Here is a 20,267-nt window from a genome sequence, read left to right on the forward strand (position 1 = left end):
TCTCAGGTTTTAGGCCAGGTCGCATTCTCCCTGTCATCTCTGCCAGGTGCCCAGAGGAGCGCGGCGACCGCGCTGGCGGGGACCCCACCTCGCGGGGCTCTGACTCCGCCGTGCCGACAGGGGGCGCCCCAGCCGCGCCTTTCCCGCCATCTCCGCGGGCGCCTTGGCGCCGACTCGCGCAGCCGCCTCCAGGGCCCGCGGAGCGATTCCTCTTCCGGGGCAGCGCCGAGAAGCGTGCGGGCCCCGGATGCAGACGCGAGCGGAGCTATATAAGCGCTACGCAGGCCGCACGCCTTTCTCTTTGAGGAAGACGGGCTCGCAGCCGTTGCGGAGGCTCGGTGCCGCGTTCCTGCTCCTGACTCACCGCTGTTCGCTCTCGCCGAGGGACAAGTCGGTCAGGAAGCCGCGCCGCAGCCATGGTGAGGCGGGGGGCGGGCCGCGCGGTTCCCGGTCTCGCCTCTGTCTGGGGTCGGCTGCCGGGCTGGCGGCTGGCGGGGAGAAGCGAGCCTCCTGGATCCGCGGAAATGGCGGGGGAACCTGGGGAGGGTCTTGATGAAGTTTCTCTCCAGAATTGACGGGGTTTTTAGAAACGTGTCTTTCTCCTCTGTGTAATAACAGGCGTTTAAAGACACTGGGAAGACCCCCGTGGAGCCGGAGGTGGCGATTCACCGAATTAGGATTACTCTAACCAGCCGCAACGTAAAGTCTTTGGAGAAGGGTGAGTGCACTAGTCTCAGGGTGAGACCTTGGGGCAAAAGAGCGATGAATTTGACTGGTTACTGTACAGGGGTGACTCAAAGGGAGGTGAAGTGACGAGTTGCTTAGCTTAGCAAGACAGAGTGATGCACGCTTGTTTATTACACCGTAGCTGGCGATGAGGAGAGAATTTCTGTGTTGAATCGCGGTGATAGTTTTATACGCTATTCTGAGCCAGCAGCAGGTAAAATTTCTGCAGCCCACCTTGATGTGAATGACCTGAAAGGTGCTTTTATTTCCCTGTAGTGTGTGCTGACTTGATTAGAGGCGCGAAGGAAAAGAATCTCAAAGTGAAAGGACCAGTTCGGATGCCTACGAAGGTGAGATCAATCGTAGGTGCAGGAAGCGGCTCACGGTTATTGTGTAAATTTGCTTTGCTCTTTTCGTGTAAGGGGTGTGGCTGCCAAGAGGGTTTTATATGCTGACGCTCACAATACAAACCGAAATCAAAATTGCTGGTAGAGTCGGGTCCGTATTAAGTACCTAATTTTTGGAGGTAACTGTAGAAGCCTTTTTCGTGTGGAATGGTGTTTTACAGTCGTGGGCACCAGGGATGCTGTCCTGGCTGAGTGAGTGGACTTGTATTCTAAAGGCAAGCGTTTGGAAATTATGTATGTAAAGAGAAACGAAGCCCTGAGAAATTTTCAAATGGAGTATTTCAGGGTAATGGTTTTTCAGATACTCTAAGCATAAAACCATGAATTCTTGGTTTCTTTTGTTGCAGACTCTGAGAATCACGACAAGAAAAACTCCTTGTGGTGAAGGTTCTAAGACTTGGGATCGCTTTCAGATGAGGATCCACAAGCGACTCATTGACTTGCACAGTCCCTCTGAGATTGTTAAGCAGATTACTTCCATCAGTATTGAGCCGGGAGTCGAGGTTGAAGTCACCATTGCAGATGCTTAAATCACCTTTTTTAATAAATTGATTACTGGTTGTTAAGTTCTGTTGAGTTTTATTTGTAATACTGGCAGATTTTGGGAATATGGAATTGTGCTGTGAAATTTATTCTGCCCTTCAAATAGAATAATCAGAATGTGATGGATATCCTTTGGTGGTCTGACTTGTTGCATTGTATTTCCTGGAGGCCACTAATCCAGCTTACACTTGACATCTCTTGAAAACTGAATTCTGTTAACTAAATAATATGAGACCATACCGTTGCTGAATGTATACAGTGCTTTATAACTGGCTGCATAGTTGGAGCTTTTCCAAAGAGTTTGTCTGTGTCTTACCCCAGAAAGTATGATTTAATTGACATGGGCTGCTGCGAGTCTTGTAAAAGGTTTCTGGGGTGATTCTAATGTGTACAGCCATGGTTGTGGATCTTGCACTAGAGGGCAAGTAACTCAGGGAAGAGTAAACAATCTTGGTACTTAGGTTAACTCTTAGGCTCTGTCTGTAGCAGTGTATTTTATATACTCCTTGGAATGTTTATTGAATATATGTAGGTCGTTCAATATGAACAATCTATACTAAACATGTAGTTTACATATAAATAATATATTAACTAGAGCACTGAAAAGCATGTCATACAGGCCAAATTCATTTAGCCAAACCCCTATTGGCACCTGCCAGGCTCTGCTTCATTTTCTTGAATGAATACTTGAGTACTATTATTCCCATTGTGTAGATCTGGAAACTTGGTTTTGAGGTTTACCTTGCCCAATGTCCTAGAGCTTTATAGTAGCATAGCTGAGATGTAAATGGGCTCATGGGATAACAATCCATCCTCTTGATGTCCCATTAAAGTATTCAAGTTTTTGCTATTGAAATTTATTATCAGATATCCTTCTAAATAACGTTTAATTTTCTATTAGAGAACATTTCCAGAAATATTTTTGACAAAAACATGGAAGCATTTTTGCAAAGTATAAAATTCCCTTCAGAAAATTAATGCTCTCACTTGAGCTACTTTTAATAAGATTACAGCCATGAAATTCATGCCTTTCCTCTGGGTTTGGGCCTAGGCCTTCTTTGGACTATTTTGTCCGTTGGCTTCACCATCTATGTTCTAAATGACCTTTAGCTCAGATTTCTCTACATTGTCAGATTGTTTACTAGACACTTAACACCTTACACAGCTCAAAGTTGACGTCTAAAATGAAAATCATCTTTTCTTCCAAAAACCCTCTTGTTGTGCATTCTCTTTCTCAATCTGTGGTCCACCATACAGCCACAGGATCACTAATAAAACATTGGAATCCTCATGCCATTATCCCTTCTACCTCTCTTCCAACATCCAAGTCTTTTTGATTCTACCTTGTTTTCTCTTAGCAGATCTCCAAAAAACCAGATTTTGAACATCAGGAATTTGAATGGAACCGAATCTGGAGAGAACTATGCCAAATTGCTGAACTCAAACAAAATCTGAAGTATTTTTTAAATGCAAATGAACTACATAAATTTTTTTGAGGTTAACCATTTGTAACAGCATTAAATCAAGTGAACTTTTTAAACTAATTAGCTTGGGAAACTAAACAACATGAAGATTTCATTGTAACTGTTAAGTAGACATTGGGCCATAAACAACTATTTCAAGAATTATACAATGTGAGTCAGGGTGCTAAGGCCTGTAGTGATCCATTTTTTCATAGAGAAGCTGGGGTTCTTGGTTTAACTAGAAATTGTGAAGGAGTTGTTAATCAAAAGCCAGGTAGTAAGCTACTAAGCTGTCCTCTAGCCCAATTTTAACTTATCTACACTGGGGAGTGTGAAGAGAGCTGTTTAGGTAGCAGTTAGGATCATCTTAAAACTTAAGTATCTGGTAATGTGGCCCCCACACAAGTACCTACAAGCTTGTTTTAATCTAAGTATATTGCAACATAGAAGTCTTCATAATACACTCAGTATCCTGAGAACTGATTGAAAAAAAGATCTGTAAAAACACTAAAGCCACTCATGACTAAAGAATAGATTATTGTGAAAAATGTCTCAATAAATCAAGATCACTGAAAGAACAGCTTTATGGCTTTCATACAGTTCTGAATTTTAGCTGATGTGTGCCAAAGTGACTGATCAGCAATTGTAATTTTTCACACAAATAGTTGGAGCTGTATTTAAGCTATAGGCAATATTTAAAGACCCTGTAATACAGCTGAAATGTAGCACTTAAAATGTTGGAAACTGCTGTTATCTTCAATTACTTAAAGATTTAGAAATATCTGCTTGGAAAAAACCCCCGCAGGGCTTTTGAATGTTGTTGTTAACGAACTAAAGATAGGTTAAGTAGTGCTAATGATGCCAATGATTCCGAGAGTTATAGGCTGGCTTGTGTGGATTAGGGAGGTAAAGGAAGGTTGAAAGTGGGAGGCCTCTCCAGGCCTTGTCTCATTGCCTTTGATTCACAGAGGACTGCTTCTATCTTAGAAATGTGAGCTAAACATAATGAAGACAACAGATGCCACTGTGGCTGTGCGTCGCTGGATCAGATTTCTTCACCTGACATCCCTGAGTGTGTATATGCAGGCTACGGGGATGTAAAGTGAACAGGCAAGAGGGTGAAGAAGTAGAAATTCCCATGCAGTCAGGACTGCTCCAAACCTAGTTACTTGAATATGTGGGCCTACTAAGATACTTAACTTGGAGCCTCAGTTCTCAAGTGCAAAACGAGAAAATTTGTAGTATCTATCTCAAGGGCATATGTATACGAGTTTTCCTTTGTCTCTGGGAGACACTTTCCAACAAAATCAGGACTGGCTTGCTAAGGGCATAGATTTCTCGCACGGGGACCTTGATTCCCACAGAATATGGTACGCTGCTGGCAGATGGCATTAGGCTAAATTACTTATAAGGACACTTTGAGAAGTATATTTGAATCCCCAGGGGCATGCCTTTCTAACTGCATCCTGCACCTAAAAAGTGACCAAGCGGTTCTACCTATACTGGAGAACCTCACAAGCCCAAGTGTTATCTTTTGAAGGTAAGAGGAGCTAAATTAGTTCTTATTTCCTTCATCGTAGAAACAATGTATTTTACTTTCATAGCAAATTAAGCTTTTAGGACAAGGGAACTGAATCCTTCTATACATTTTTTTCTGTTAACTGCTTTTTTTGCTTTATATAGAACCCACCTCGAAAAGTATTGTTAATATTCTATTCTTCAGAACTTTTCAGATACATATGAGTGTATGTAATTATAATCTATCTTCTCTTTATCTAGCTATATAAAATCTATATCTCTTTTTAAAAAATACAAATGGGACAGTACTAACCATTGTTATGTAAATTATTTTTATCCTTACTTATATATCTGGGAGATGTTTCTATATCTGCACATACCTCATTTGTTTCAATGAATAATGCATTGTATCCACCTTAATTTATTTAACCAGACTCCTATTGATGGACTTATAGATATTTCCCAGTTTTTTGCTATTAAAAGCATCGCTTCACTAAACATGCTTTTAAAATTGTCTTTGTTCCCTTGTACAACTATATCTATAGGATACATTCCTGGAAGTTGAATTTCTGAATTTTGGTTGCATTGTAGATATTAATATATAGTGGCTAATATAAAAGAATTAGCAAGTGACTTATTTAAGCATATTTGCTGTGTGTGCATGTATGAATGGTTTTCTGTGGTAGATAAAAGAGAAATAGATATTTCAGTCATAGGGTATCAGAATTTTTTGTGTGTGTGAGGAAGATCAGCCCTGAGCTAACATCTGTTGCCAATCCTCTTTTTGCCAAGGAAGATTGGCCCCATGCCCATCTTCCTCTACTTTTTTATATGGGACGCTGCCGCAGCGTGGCTTGACAAGCGATGCGTCGGTGGCGCCTGGGATCCGAACCTGTGAAACCCAGGCTGCTAAAGTGGAGCACGTGCACTTAACTGCTACGCCACTGGGCCGGCCCCCCAGAATTTTTAATTTTAAGATACTACCAAATTGATGCCCTCAAATGACTGCCCATTTATATTCCTACCAGTTGTGGAAGTGCAGTTACATCCATCTGCTGGACAAAAAAATATCTCATTATTTTAGTCCTGCCCTCTGTTTATTTCCTCTTTCTGGGACTCCTACTGATTGAATGACCTTCTGGAGGTCCTGTATGTCTCAGCTTTCTTTCATACACTCTTTTAGACTTTTTTATTATGTAATGTGGAATATTTCCTTGACTTTCTCATCTAGCACTTTTATTGATTTATTTTTTCATTTTGATTGGTTTTTTCTCTAGCATCCTTATTCTGGAAAATTTCAAACATACACAGAAGTTGAGGAAATGGTATAAATGAACCCACTCAGCTCTAAGAATTGCCAACTGATGGCAGTCTTATTTCATGTATAACTCCATCCTCTCCCCCAACCAACCTTCAGATTATTTTGAAGTTAATGCCAGAATACACACATTTTTTCTCATCTAAATCGGAAATATAAGGACTCTTATTTTTTTATGGTTCAGTAGTGTTAAATATGTTCACATTGCTGTGCAGCAGATCTCCAGTACTTTTCCATCTTGCAAAACTGAAACTCTATACCCATTGAACAACTCCTCATTTCCCTTCCTCCCAGCCCTTGGCAACGACCTTTCTGATTTTTGTTTCTATGAGTTTGACTACTTTAAATACTTCATGTAAGTGGAATCATGAGTGGAATCATGCAGTATTTGTCTTTTTGTGACTGGCTTATTTCATTTAGCATAAATGTCCTTAAGGTTCATCCTTGTGCCATGTGACAAGATTTCTTTCTTTTTTAAGGCTGAATAATATTTCATATCTGTATATACCACATTTCTTTATCCATTCATCCCTGGATAGACATTTGGGTTGCTTCCACTTCTTGACTATTGTGAATAATTCTGCAATGAACACAGGAGTACTAGTATCTCTTCGAGATGCTGCTTTCAATTCTTTTGGGTATATACCCAGAAGTGGGAGTGCTGGATCATATAGTATAACTGTATTTTTAAATTTTTGAGAAATCTCCATAACGTTTTCTATAGTGGCTGTACCATTTTACATTCCCACCAAGGCTTCCAATGTCTCCACATTCTCATCGACACTTACTTTCTGTTCTTTGATGGTAACCATCCTAATGAGCGTGAGGTGATATCACATTGTGTTTTGATTTGCATTTCTCTAATGATTAGTGAAGTTGAGCGTCTTTTCATATGCTTGTTGGCCATTTGTCTATCTTTTTTTGGAGAAATGTCTACGTGAGTCCTTTGTCCATTTTTTTTTTTTAAGGAAGATTTGCCCTGAGTTAACATCTGTTGCCAATCCTCCTCTTTTTTGCTGAGGAAGACTGGCCCTGGACTAACATCTATGCCCATCTTCTTCTTCTTTATATGGGACGCCACTACAGCATGGCTTGATAAGCTGTGCCTCGTTCCGTGCCCGAGATCTAAACCTGCAAACCCCGGGCCACTGAAGTGGACTTAACAGCTGCACCACCGGGCTGGCCCCACCTTTCTCCATTTTTTACCTGGGTTATTTTTGTTATTGTTGGGTTGTAGGAATTCTTTATATATTCTGAATATTAACCCATTATCAGATATATGAGTTGCAAATATTTTCTCCCGTGGTTGCCTTTTCATTCTGTTGATTGTCTCCTTTGATACTCAGATGTTAAGTTTGATGTAGTCCCACTTGCCTATTTTTGCTTTTTTTGCCTATACTTTTGGTGTCATATCTAAGAAATCATTGCCAAATCCCATGTCATGAAGCTTTTCATCTATGTTTTCTTCTAGGAGTTTTATAGGTTTAGGTATTAGTTTAAGTCTTTAATCCATTTTGAGTTAATTTTTGTATATGGTGTAAGGTAATTTTTGTATATGGCTTCATTCTTTTGCATGTAGATATCCAGTTTTCCCAGCACCATTTGTTGAAGGGACGGTCCTTTCCCCCATTGAGTGGTCTTGGCATCATTGCATTCCAGGAATAAATCCCACTTGATGTGTAATCCTTTTAGTGTGCTGTTGAATTCGATTTGCTAGTATTTTGTTGAGGATTTTTGCATCAATGTTCATCAGGGATATTGGTTTGTAGTTTTCTTTTTTTTTTAATTGAGGTATAATTGATATATAACATTAGTTTCAAGTATACAGTGTAATGATTCAATACCTGGATATAGTCCGTAGTTTTCTTGTAGTGTCTTTGGTTTTGGTATTGGAATAATGCTGACCTCATGGAATGAGTTTGGAAGTGTTCTCCTCTTCAGTTTTTCAGAAGATTTTAGGAGGATTGGTGTTCATTCTTCTTTAAATGTTTGGTAGAATTCCCCGGTGAAGCCATCGGATCCTGGGCTTTTCTTTGTTGGGACATTTTTGATTACAGATTCAATCTCCTTACAAGTCTGTTCAAATTTTTTATTTCTTCATGATTCAGTCTTAGTAGGTCATATACAGTAGTCCCCCCTTATTTGTGGGGGATGCATTCCAAGACCCCCAGTGGATACCTGAAACCAGGGATAGTACTCCTATACATATTATGTTTTTCCCTATATGTACATACTTATGATAAAGTTTAATTTATAAATGAGGCACAATAAGAGATTAAAAACAATAACTAATAATAAAATAGAACAATTATAACAATATAATATCATAAAAGTTATATGAATGTGGTCTCTCTCTCTCTCAAGATATCTTATCGTACTGTACTCATCCTTTTTCTTCTTGTGATGATGTGAGATGATACAATGCCTACATGTTGAGATGAAGTGAGGTGAATGACATAGGCACTGTGATGTAGTGTCCAGGCAGGATGGAACAGGATGGTGTGAGATTTTATCACACTACTCAGAATGGTGCACAAATTAAAATTTATGAATTGTTTATTTCCAAAATTTTTCATTTAATATTTTCAAACTGCAGTTGACTGCACATAACTGAAACCTTGGAAAGTAAAATTGCAGATAAGGGAGGACTACTGTATTTCTAGGAATTTATTTCTTCTAGGTTATCCAATTTGTTGGCATATAAGTGTTCATAATTTTCTCTTATAACCCTTTTTATTTCTGTAGCATCAGTTGCAATATTCCATATTTCAATTCTTTTGTTTTTTTTGAGGAAGATCGGCCCTGAGCTAACATCCGTGCTAGTCCTCCTCTTTTTGCTGGGGAAGACTGGCTCTGAGCTAACATCTATTGCTAATCCTCTTCCTTTTTTTTTTTTCCTCCCCAAAGCCCCAGTAGATAGTTGTGTGTCATAGTTGCACATCCTTCTAGTTGCTGTATGTGGGACGCGGCCTCAGCATGGCTGGAGAAGCAGCGTGTCGGTGCGCACCTGGGATCTGAACCTGGGCCACCAGTAGCGGAGCGCACTCACTTAACCACTAAGACAGGGGCTGGCGCCCATATTTCATTTCTGATTTCAGTTATTTAAGTAGTCTTTTTTTCTAGTTAATCTAGCTAAGGGTTTGTCGATTTTATTGACCTTTTCTACAATCCAACTCTTAGTTTCCTTGATTTCTCTATTGCTTTTCTATTCTCTATTTTGTTTATCTCCACTCTAATTTTTATTATTTCCTTCCTTGTGCTAACTTTGAGTTTAGTTTGTTCTTCTTTTTCTAGTTCTTTGAGGTATAAAGTTAAATTATTGATTTGAGATCTTTCTTCTTTTTTAATGTAAGCATTTACACGTATAATCTTCCCTCTTGTAGAACTCTTTTCACTTCATCCTGTAAGTTTTGTTTTGTTATGTTTCCATTTTCATTTGTCTAAAGATATTTTCTAATTTCCCTCTTGAATTCTTTGACTCACTGGTTTTTAAAAAGTGTCTTGTTTAATTTCCACATACTGGAATATTCCAGGTTTCCTTTTGCTGTTGATTTCTAGTTTCATTCCATTGCTGTCAGGAAAGATACTTGGTATGATTCCAATTTTAACTTTGTTAAGACTTGTTTTGTGGCCTAATATGTCCTCTGTACTGAAGAATGTTGCATGTGGTTGAGAAGAATGTGTATTCTGCTCTTGTCAGGTGGAATGTTTCTATATATGTCTGTTAGGTCCAACTGGTCTATAGTGTTGTTCAAGTCATCTGTTTCCCTATTGATTTTCTTTCTGAAAGTTCTATCCATTATTAAAAGTGGGCTATTGAAATCTGCTACAATTATTGTGTTGCTATCTATTATTCCCTTCAATTCTGTCAGTGTTTACCTTGTATATTTAAGTGTTCTCATGTTAGGTGCATATATATTTATAATTGTTATAACTTCTTGGTGAATTGGCCCTTCTTTCATTATATGACATCATTCTCTTGTGATAGTTCTTGGCTTAAAGTCTATTTTGTCCTATATTAGTATGGCCACTCCTGCTCTCTTTTGGTACCATTTGTATGGAATATCTTTTTCCATCCTTTAATTTTCAGCCTATGTGTGTCTTTAGATCTAAAGTGAGTGTCTTGTAGACAGCATATAGTTGAATCTTGTTTTTTTTTTTTAATCCACTCAACCAGTCTGTGTCTTTTGATTGGAGCATTTAATCCATTTACATTTAAAGTAATTACTGATAGTGAATGACTTACTATTACCATTTTGTTCTTTTCTATATGTCTTGTAGCTATTTTATCTCTCTTTGACTCTCTTATTGCCTTCCTTCATGTTTTTTTGATTATTTTCTAGTGACATGCTTTGATTCCCTTCTTATTTCTTTTTGTGTATTTTCTATAGGTATTTTCTTTGTGGTTACCATGGGGATTACATAAAACATTTTAAAGTTATAACAATATTTTAAACTGATAACTTAATTTCAATCACATACAAAAACTCTACCACTTTACATCTCTGCCCCCTCCACTTTACATTATTGGTTTCCACAATTACAGCTTTTTATATTTTGTATCCATTAACATCAATTTGTAATTAGTTTTTTTGTTTTTGTCTTTTAAATTCAGTACAAGAATTAAAAATGATTTATGCACTGGCATTATCAGACTACAGGATTTTATATTTATCCATATATTTACTTCTACCAGAGAGCTTTATATTTTCATATGCTTTATGTTGCTGTCTAGTGTGTCCTTTCATTTCAATTTGAAAGAATCCCTTTAGAATTTCTTATAGGGCAGGTCTTGTGTTGATGAACTATCTTAGTTTTTGTTTATCTGGGAAAGTCTTAATTTTTCCATCATTTTTGAAGACCAGTTTTGCCAGGTATAGTATTCTTAGTTGGTTGGAAATATTTTTTCTTTCAGCATTTTGAATATATCCTCCTACTCCCTTCTAGCCTACAAGGTTTCTGCTGAGCAATCTGCTGATAATCTTATAGATACTTCCTTGTACATGACTAGTCACTTTTCTCTTGCTGCTTTAAAAATTCTCTCTTTGTGACTTTTTACAGTTTGATTATAACATTTCTTGATCTGAGTCTCTAGATTTATCCTAGTTGGAATTTGTTGAGTTTCTTGATTTTGTATGTCCATTTTTTCCCTCAAATTTAGAAAGTTTTCAGCCATTATTTCTTCAAAAAAGTTCTCTGCCCCTTTGTCTCTCTCTTCTCCTTCTGAAACTCTCATAAGGTGTTATATTGATGCGCTCGATGGTGTCCCATAAGCCCCTCAGGCTCTTTTCATTTTTCTTTATTCTTTTTCCTTTTTGCTCCTCTGACTGATAATTTCAAACGACCTGTCTTCAAGTTTGCTGATTCTTTCTTCTGCTTGATCAAGACTGCTATTAAGTCCACTTGGTGAATTTTTCAATTCAGTCATTGGATTCTTCAGCTCCAGAATTTCTATTTGGTTCTTTTTTATACTTTCTCTTTGTTGGTATTCTCATTTTGTTCATGCATTGTTTTCCTGATTTTGTTTCGTTGTCTATCTGTGCTCTCTTTTGGCTCACTGAGCATCTTCAAGACAGTTATTTTGAATTCTTTGGTAATTCATAGATCTCTATTTTTTTAGGGTTAGTTTCTGGAGATTTATTTTGATCATTTGATTGGGCCATGTTTCGCTTTTCTTTTTATGCCTTGTGATCTTTTATTGGGATTTGGGCATTTGAAAAAACAGCCACCTCTCCCAGTCTATATGGACTGGTTTCATACAGAGGAAGACCTTCACCAATCATCTTAGAGATTTAGGGGACTTCTCAAACCTTTCTGGGGATACAACTTCTCTGGGCTTGTGTATATGATTTCCTAGTTAAGAGGCTTGATTCTGTTTTCTTCTCAGGAGCTTGTAATCTCTTACTCCCTCTGGTGTCTGTCTGTGGTACTGCAGTCTCCCTGGTATAACTCCCATAGAACATGCCTTTGTTCTCAGTGCCCTCCAGTCTGGCATCCAAAGTCTACCACTTTCCCATCAGTGCTCTGAGTTAGGCGAGACGGAGACCAGTCCCTCAGGCAGGCCCTCACAAAGCCAGAATGTTGGACTCATGTTCCACTTTTTTCTTTCCCTCTCAAGAGAGAAGCTGGGAGTTGTCTTCTAATCACTCTGCACTGCGCTGGGGAGTGGCAGGGACTAGGGCAGGCAAAATTCAAGAAATTTTCTTACCCACTTCTATGTGACTCTTCTTGGCTTTGTGCTCACCTGATGCCGCCACCTTTTAACTGGTTTCTGAAGTTCTCACAAAGACAATTTGGTCCGTATATTGTTGTTAAGTTGGTGTCTCTGTGGTGGAATGAGGGTTCTGGGGTTGCCTATTCCTCAATCTTGCTGATGTCACTCTAAGGACTCTTTCTGAAACATAATCAAATACCATTCTCACACCTAAAAATAACAATAATATCTTAATATGCTTAAATATCCAGTAGTGTTCCGATTTTCTTGAGTATTTTTACTGCTTATTTGTTTGAATCAGGATCTAACTGGTTGTGTTTCTTAAATCTCTTTTAATCTAGTGGTTCCCCTTCCATCTAAAAAAGCATTGAAATACAGACAGGCCTCACTCTTCACAGTAGCATGAGCCCAAAGAAAACGAACATGCAAGTTAAAAACATGCAAAATAATCTTAATAATTGATGGGAAAAATTATGTTTGTTCTATGACCTATAAAATTTTCGCAAAACATTAAAAAGTCTTTTGCTTTTACTTATAAATGTAAAGGGAAAAGAAAAATAGTAAAACTAATATTTAGTACACTGTTGTCTAAAACATTAGTAACATTGAGGATTAAAGTATTCTGTGTCCTTGTTAAAAAAAAAAAAACCCAAACTCATCCATAGTAGTTTGAACAGTGCTTGCTGCCTTCTCATCATATAACTTAAAAGCAGTTTTTCTATGCCTTGGCAAACGGTCGTATATTCTAACTTTGGATCAGCTTCCGATATTTTATCCTTTGTGCTTTCAATGTCATGAAATATTTCTAGATTCTCTTTACTATGTAGCTTTTTTGTTGTATCACTCCTCTGGGACATCTTTATCCTCTTCTTCACAACATGATGAACATCATGTCAATAAGTCTGCCTTCACTGAGTTCCTTTGGCTGCGTATCTCGAGTATCTCAAATGTTGTAACTGTCAAAATGCTAATGGTCCACTATTTCTTCAATAACCCCATTTACATTTGATTCAAATTTCACTTCCAGCATGATCACTTTTTGTTTCTTTGCTGTTCTTTTGCCTTTGTTGGCCAATTTCCTGTTCTAACTCTCCATTTTTGTAAAATGTCACATGGGTTTATCACTGGGAGACAAGACGGCAACACAACTACATGTCTTGCTGTCTTGGCTGTCTCTATGAGGATTGAATAACAGATGCGCAGTGACCGATTACCAGACTTTGAAAGAAATGACGTGATTGATCACTGATCGCTCTCTGTGTGTTATTTACTTAGTGATTTGTAGACTGAAGAGCTAGAGATGAAGTTTGTACCTTATGCAATTCTTCACAATTAATATACTGTGGTAACTGATATTGGAACTGTGGTGTTGGAGGACTGGTGTTATTTACCTAAACTGTGATAATAAAACTCATGCTTATTGGAACCTTGTAAAGTGAGGACTGCCTGTACCTGTCTTGGAATTATCTCTGACTTCTCAGGGGCAATTGTCTATTTATTTTGGCTTTTCCCTTTGAAGCTACTGTTTTCCCTATATGTCTGGGAATCTTTGATTTCTTTTATTCATAATTAATTATAATTAAGCTTTTCTTTCTGGTACTGGTCTGGATTTTCCTTCTTCTCATGTAAATAGGCCTGGTACTCTGAGAGGCCTTTCTTCTCCATTAGAAGGATTTACATGGACTGAAATTCTCTTTAGGGTACACCTATAGGGAGCCAACTGCTGTACTGGGGACCCCTCACAACAGACAGCACTAAAATGAAGATCAACAGTCGTCACACTCGACACCTTATCTCCAGGTTAACAAGGGGCTGTTCAATGCATAGAGAGGTACAAGCTGCCTCTTGCCCTTGGTGAGGTTGAGGCTTGCGGGGCAGGCTGCGTGCCACAGGTGTTTCAACGACACACTCTCATTTGTAAATTAAGCACTTGTTTGTAGCCTCCTTCTAACTCCTGCAATCTGCACCCAGACTTCTGCCTACCCAGAGCCACCGGGGCCCCGGGAAGAGCAGTCCCCGCCACCACGCCCCCTCAGGAGCGTGTGCTGGGTTGCACTTTGTCCATCCTTTTCTTTCACCAGGTCTCCATCAACTTTCTGAATTCCAGAAAGTCATTGAACTCACAAGTCTATTTCCATGCTCTTTTTTGTTACTGATTTATTCCATGGGTCTCCTCTATAATAATGTCAGTGAGGTCTCTAGGCACAGATGAAGGAATGATCTTGCTCAGTCTGCAATCCTGAGTTGAGATTTAACTGAGTCTTAAAGCTTCTCAAGCGTCTATTTTATATAGATAACCCATCTAGGACACTTCTCAGTAAGAAGAGAGGCAGAGTAGCAGAGTGCTGAAGGGTGGGGGTCCTGAGCCAGACTATCTGGGTTCCAAATTTGGCTCTTTTCTTTTCCAGCTGAGACCTGGAGTGTGTTACTTACACTCTTATATCTTAGTTTTCCCACCAATGTAATAATAATAATAATAATAGAAAATGCCCCGTGGAGTTGTTTGAAGATGAAATGAATCAATATTTTTAAAGTACCTAGGATAGTGTTTGGCATAGAGTAAGAGATATTTAAGTATTTGAAAAGGAATAAATTTGAATTTCAAGAAATAAAATACATCTAAAAATGTGGTTCCTTGAATTTCTTGTGTCACTCATATCTGGTACAGAGTTCTCCGAATGCAAGGAGGTTTAAAAAGGTTTTTTTTCTGCTTTGAAGTCAACTAGGTTTAGTGGTGACTGCTTTTGCAGTTAAGTAGGTAGTTAATAAAAGGTAAATGTGTAACTTTGAATGACTGTGTATTCTTGACAAGACACACAGGCATCATAGTACCAACTGAAATACATTCAACTAACAGAGGCAAGGGACACAACTTGGCAGAGGAAACACTCAATGAAACAGGTTCCAAAATCTGTTTCCTTTTATTTTTATTAATCATTGCATTCTGACAAATTTCAAGCAAAGCTTGAGGAAAGTAAGAACGCTACCTCTTTAAAGCCCTACAAAAAGACCATAATCAAATATTCAGCAAAAGATATAGTTCTAACAAAAGTGCAATGTTTTTTTAAAAAGAACTGTTGACGTTGTTTTCCTATAAGCATCTGTCGGATGTTTTTAATCATTTATTGTTCATTATTTGTTTACTTACGGTTTAGCACATTGTACATGATCAAGTCTCAAGTGTTTTCATTTCTGAGTCAACACTGTGAGCTTGAATCTTTTTCAAAGACAAATCTCATTAAACTTTGCTTTAAAGAAAATGAGGGAAAACCCACAAGAGCAAAAAGTATACTGTCTCTTAAAAGTGAGGAAAGAGAAATAACCAGTACACTAAAACCAGTAAGCCTGGTTTATCAGAATTCAGTCAATTATTGCCACAATGCCAGAAAATGATGTTGACAGACACGTGTTCCTTAAAGATTCTTATTTTTCCTTTGAAACAATCTCAAACTTACATAAAAGCTGCAAGAATAGTACAAAGAACATTTTTGTCAACCGCTTCGTTAAAAGTTGTCAGCAGGACATTCCATCAACCCGTAAACACTTCAATGTGTATGTCCCACACAAAAATACATTCTCCAACATAACCATAATACATGCATCAGATTAGGATAGTAACATTGATACATTACTGCCATATAATCCTCAGGTGTCATTCAAGCTTTGCCAGTTGTCCTAATTTTGCCTTTTAGAGCACAAGGATCCAGACTGGGATCAGGCATCACATGGAGTTAACAGGTCTCTTTAGCCCAGAACAGTTCCTCAGTCTTCTTTTGACTTTCGTGACCTTGACCCTTTTGAAGATTATGGGCACTGTAATTGGGACGCCTCTCTCACCCTGCTCAGGTTGCGGCACCTCACTCAGGGCTGACTCCTGCCAGTATGCCTTACTCGACGGAGAGCTTCCCACTGGGGCTTGGTGCCCCGAGCTGGACTGGTGTCGCCACTGCCACCACAGCGACACCTACCTCACCCTGCTCAGGCCCCAACACCCTTGCACTGGGGCCCCCGTCACCCCACTGAGGCACCAGCACCTTGCACCTGGGAGCCCTCTCCACAGACACCCACCTCACCCTGCTCAGGTGTCAACAACTGCAATGGGGTCGTTGCAGCTCCCCATACCCCGTGGGGATGGTCACCCCCAATGGCTGAATGGCTCAGGGAGAGAGGGATAAAGAGAAAAAGAAGAAGAGCTTTAGATAGTCTTAAGAAATATGTTTTAGGATTTGTCTAAATATGAATTGTAGCAGACAAAACTTTGAACCAGTTAATGATCTGAAGACATTTTACTAAGCAGAATCAAAAATAAATTTTAAACAAAATAGCTTTCAGTTTCTATCATGAATCCCAGAGGAATATTTTGAGGTGTTAAAACGAGTGGTCATATTTGACTATGGTTATTTAAAAAACACACAGAATTCACTCAGTTTTAAACATTTTATGTGTGTACACAAAAATGATATTTGACCTACTTTGCTCAAACTGAAAAATGAAATCAGTAAATTATTTTATAAAACATTTAAAATAGCAAGAGATTATTATGAAACTCAAGTTTATATTCTATAATGATGTGTTAGTCACGGTTCTCCAGAGAAACAGAACCAATAATATATATTTATGAGGGTTATTGAAATATACGAAATTTATTATAAGGAATTGGCTCATGTGATTATGGATGCTGGCAAGTCCCAAGATCTGCAGGGTGAGTCAGCAAGCAGGAGACCCTGGAGAGCCGATGTTGAGTGCCAGTCTGAGACCAAAGACCTGAGAACCAGGAGAGTCAACGGCACGTTTCCAGTCTGAAGGCCAACAGGCTCAAGACCCAGGGAGAGCTGATGTTTCAGTTCAGGTCTGAAGGCAGGAAAAGGCCGAAGCCCCTGCTCAAAGGCAGTCAGGCAGGAGGAGTTCCTTCTCACTCCCAGGAGGGTCAGCCTTTTTGTTCTATGCAAGCCTTCAACTGATTGGACGAGACCCACTCACATTAGGGAGAGCAATCTGCTTTAGTCATCTACAGATTTAAATTTTAAGCTCATCCAAAAACAACCTCACAGAAACACCCAGAATAATGTTTGGCCAACTGTCTGGGGCCTAATCAAGCTGACATATAAAATTAACCATCACAAACGGCCAACTGCATGTTCCCACAGAAAGCCCCCTTGTGTTTACTGCAATTACTAGTCCACACCACCATCACTTCTTTTTCTTTTTTACACTTATAACATATAACTTATAACATAAAACTTATAACATAACATAAAATTTAACATCTTAACTGTTTTTAAGTCTAGTTCAGTAGTGTTATATTCGCCTTGTTGTGAAGCAGATCTCCAGAACTTTTTTATCTTGCAAAACTGACACTCTATGCCTGTTAAACAACCACCACCCTTTTCCCGCATCCCCTAGCCCCTGGACCCCCATTCTACTTTCTGTTTCTCAGAGATTGGTGGCGTTTGATACTTCATATAGATGGAATCATACAGTATTTGTCGTTTTGTGATTGGCTTATTTCACTTAACAAAATGTCCTCACGGTTCATTCATGTTATAGCATTTGACAGGATTGTCTTCCTTTTTAATGCCGAATAATATCTCATTGTATATATACCACGTGTTCTTTATCTGCTCACCTATTAATGGACATTTAGTTGTTTCCACCTCTTGGCTATTGTGAATAGTGTTGCTATGAACCTGGGTGTGCAGATATCTCCTCCCAGCCCTACTTCCAAGTCTTCAGGATGAATTTCCAGCCTCGCTCTGGTCTCCCCGCCTTCATTCTTGTCCCCACCCCCAGGCTTATTCTACTTTTTTCCATGGGTGCTAAAATTCTCTTTCAACTGTTTAAATCAGATTATGTCATTTTTCTGTTTAAACTTCTCCAAGAGAGGCTTCTAGTTTCTGGTCAGAACGTAGAAAACTAGAGAGAGCGTCACTCCCACCCTTACAGCAATAACAAGCTGAACAAACCTTAAGTTCGTGACTTTTCTTGAACTCATCAGGGAGCTGATGTCTTAAGGCAACCAACTAACCAAATCGAAGGAGAGACAGGCACCTTCTGGGGGAGGCAAGACGCAGCATTTGCTGTCCTGCGGGAGCTGCAGCTGCAAAGAAGAATCAAACGTTTTCATCCCTTATAATGTCTAAGTTTCAGGACACCTTAGTTAGGGAATATTGCATTCTGAAAAATAATTTTACAGATAATTAAAGTTTAATCCTTTAATTTCCAAAGCTTTCCTTTTATCTATTCTTCTTCCTCTTCTTCTTCTTTTTTTTTTGTGAGGAAGATCAGCCCTGAGCTAACGTCTGATGCCAATCCTCCTCTTTTTGCTGAGGAAGACTGGCTAACACCCGTGCCCACCTTCCTCTACTCTATATGGGACGCCGCCACAGCATGGCTTGACAAGCGGTGCGTCGGTGCGCACCCGGGATCCGAACCCGTGAACCCCAGGCCGCTGAAGCGGAGTGTGTGCACTTAACTGCTAGGCCAGCTGAACTCTTCTAAAATGTGCTATACTTTCCACTGCTATGTTAAATAGAATATACCAATTATTAGGCTTTTATAGGCTAGAGGGTCACTCTGAACCCCAGGTGCTACACTGTGCTAGAAGACCATCATGTTCCCCAGAGCCATAGCACCATGAGAGGCCCTTGAATTCATTTAAAGAGATGCTGCTCTAGCTGTTCTTCTCTTCCTTCAGGAAAGCCCCTAAAGGCTATCTTTCCCAATGGCATAATGCCTAACGGAAAAGCTACCGTTTGGAAAAAGCAAGGCAAAAGTCCAATTACCCTAGCTCTCAGACGGAAGGTAGCAGTAGGCCAAGCAGGAGTGGACTGGACTGGAACCCATCTAGGTCCCTGGTCGGTCTTGTACCCATATGATTGTACTCATCTGCACTTCCAAGGCTTTGAGAGCATATCTGAGGGGCTACACACCCACCAAACTCAGAAGAGTCTGCACACCCATCCAGGCCTAGTTATAATGCTTTCCTGGAATTCTGTATGGTATTGTATCAGGAGCGGTTACTTGACAACGAGCTCTTCACTTAGGATCTTTGGATGTCTAGAAATCCATGGATGGGCTCCAGTGAATTTACTTTGAAATTATAGAAAAAATTTTGTAGGTGCTTATGTTTCATTTTGGAAAGCAGTTTCAACACTTTCATCAGCTTCTCAGAGGGAATGAGATGGGCTGAGATGTTACTCTTCTAACTCCTAAGAAAAAGAAGTGATGAAGAAAGTTACATTAGTCTTCTAGACAAGTCCGGTCTGAGCTGAGCAGCAGGTATAAATAAATTCAGAGAACGAAGTGCAAGGGTTACCTCTACGGGATTAGCCAGCGAGGAATATACAAGTGCACATCACACTCACAGGACAGCGCTCTTTACACAATGTCCTTGCCTTACTTCACTTATATATCGTGGACATTGTTTTATTTTTGTGTTTATAGAACTATTCTACTCTTTTTAATGACTACATAGGATTCCAATGTATGGTTATACCACAGTTTATTTATCTGGCACCCTGTTGATAGATATTTAGATTTTTTATTCTACTTCTCTTTTGTCATAAACAATGCAACACTGCATATCCTTGTACATATGACTTTGTACAATGTATGGCAATGCCTTTTTGCTCATTCGCTTCCAACACAGGGTACTATTATTATCTTTTGGGCATTTTCCAGAATGATAGGTGAAGACTATGTCTTATAATTTTGCTTTTTATTTATTCCCTTAAAGATTTCCATATATTTATGGATTATCTTTATTTGTTTCTCCATGAAATGTGTATTCACATTTGCCACAATAAATATGATATCTCTACAGTGTTAAGTCTTATAAAAGTGAGAAGCTCAGTGTGTTATGGGAAACGCCCCCATTTACCAATGGATATGTGATTTGATCCCACTCTGGAACAGATTATCCATGTCTCTATTTTCTCTTTTCAATTATTTTTTGAAGGATCTTTTAAGGACAGTTGGAAATCTTATAGAAAAGTTAATTGCCAAAAAAGTAATGATGGACTGAGGCACTAAGTAAAGATATATTAATATCCAAAGTGATATTTCAGGAAATAATAGTA

General features: G+C 39.0%; 1 protein-coding gene and 1 non-coding gene across 2 annotated transcripts; both read left to right on the forward strand.

The window, feature by feature from the left end:
- Nucleotides 1-251: 251 nt before the first annotated feature.
- On the forward strand, nt 252-1,804 carry RPS20 (ribosomal protein S20). The gene is made up of 4 exons (XM_004435715.3): nt 252-419; nt 619-718; nt 1,003-1,076; nt 1,481-1,804. The coding sequence occupies exons 1-4, from the start codon at nt 417-419 to the stop codon at nt 1,661-1,663; spliced, it is 360 nt and encodes a 119-aa protein (XP_004435772.1). The 5' UTR covers nt 252-416; the 3' UTR covers nt 1,664-1,804.
- LOC147913053 (small nucleolar RNA U54) lies at nt 870-936 on the forward strand. The gene has a single exon (XR_015549295.1). It is a non-coding gene; the product is annotated as a small nucleolar RNA U54 (small nucleolar RNA).
- Nucleotides 1,805-20,267: the final 18,463 nt, after the last annotated feature.

This window comes from Ceratotherium simum, chromosome 31, assembly GCF_057802395.1.
Source record: "Ceratotherium simum simum isolate JZ-2026a chromosome 31, ASM5780239v1, whole genome shotgun sequence".
NCBI classification, from domain to species: domain Eukaryota; kingdom Metazoa; phylum Chordata; class Mammalia; order Perissodactyla; family Rhinocerotidae; genus Ceratotherium; species Ceratotherium simum.

What these genes read in the sequence shown, in the direction of transcription:
- RPS20 (XM_004435715.3), top strand. An exon ending in CGTAAAGTCTTTGGAGAAGG is followed by an intron (nt 719 to 1,002) that starts GTGAGTGCACTA and finishes ATTTCCCTGTAG; the next exon opens with TGTGTGCTGACTTGATTAGA. An exon ending in CAGTTCGGATGCCTACGAAG is followed by an intron (nt 1,077 to 1,480) that starts GTGAGATCAATC and finishes CTTTTGTTGCAG; the next exon opens with ACTCTGAGAATCACGACAAG.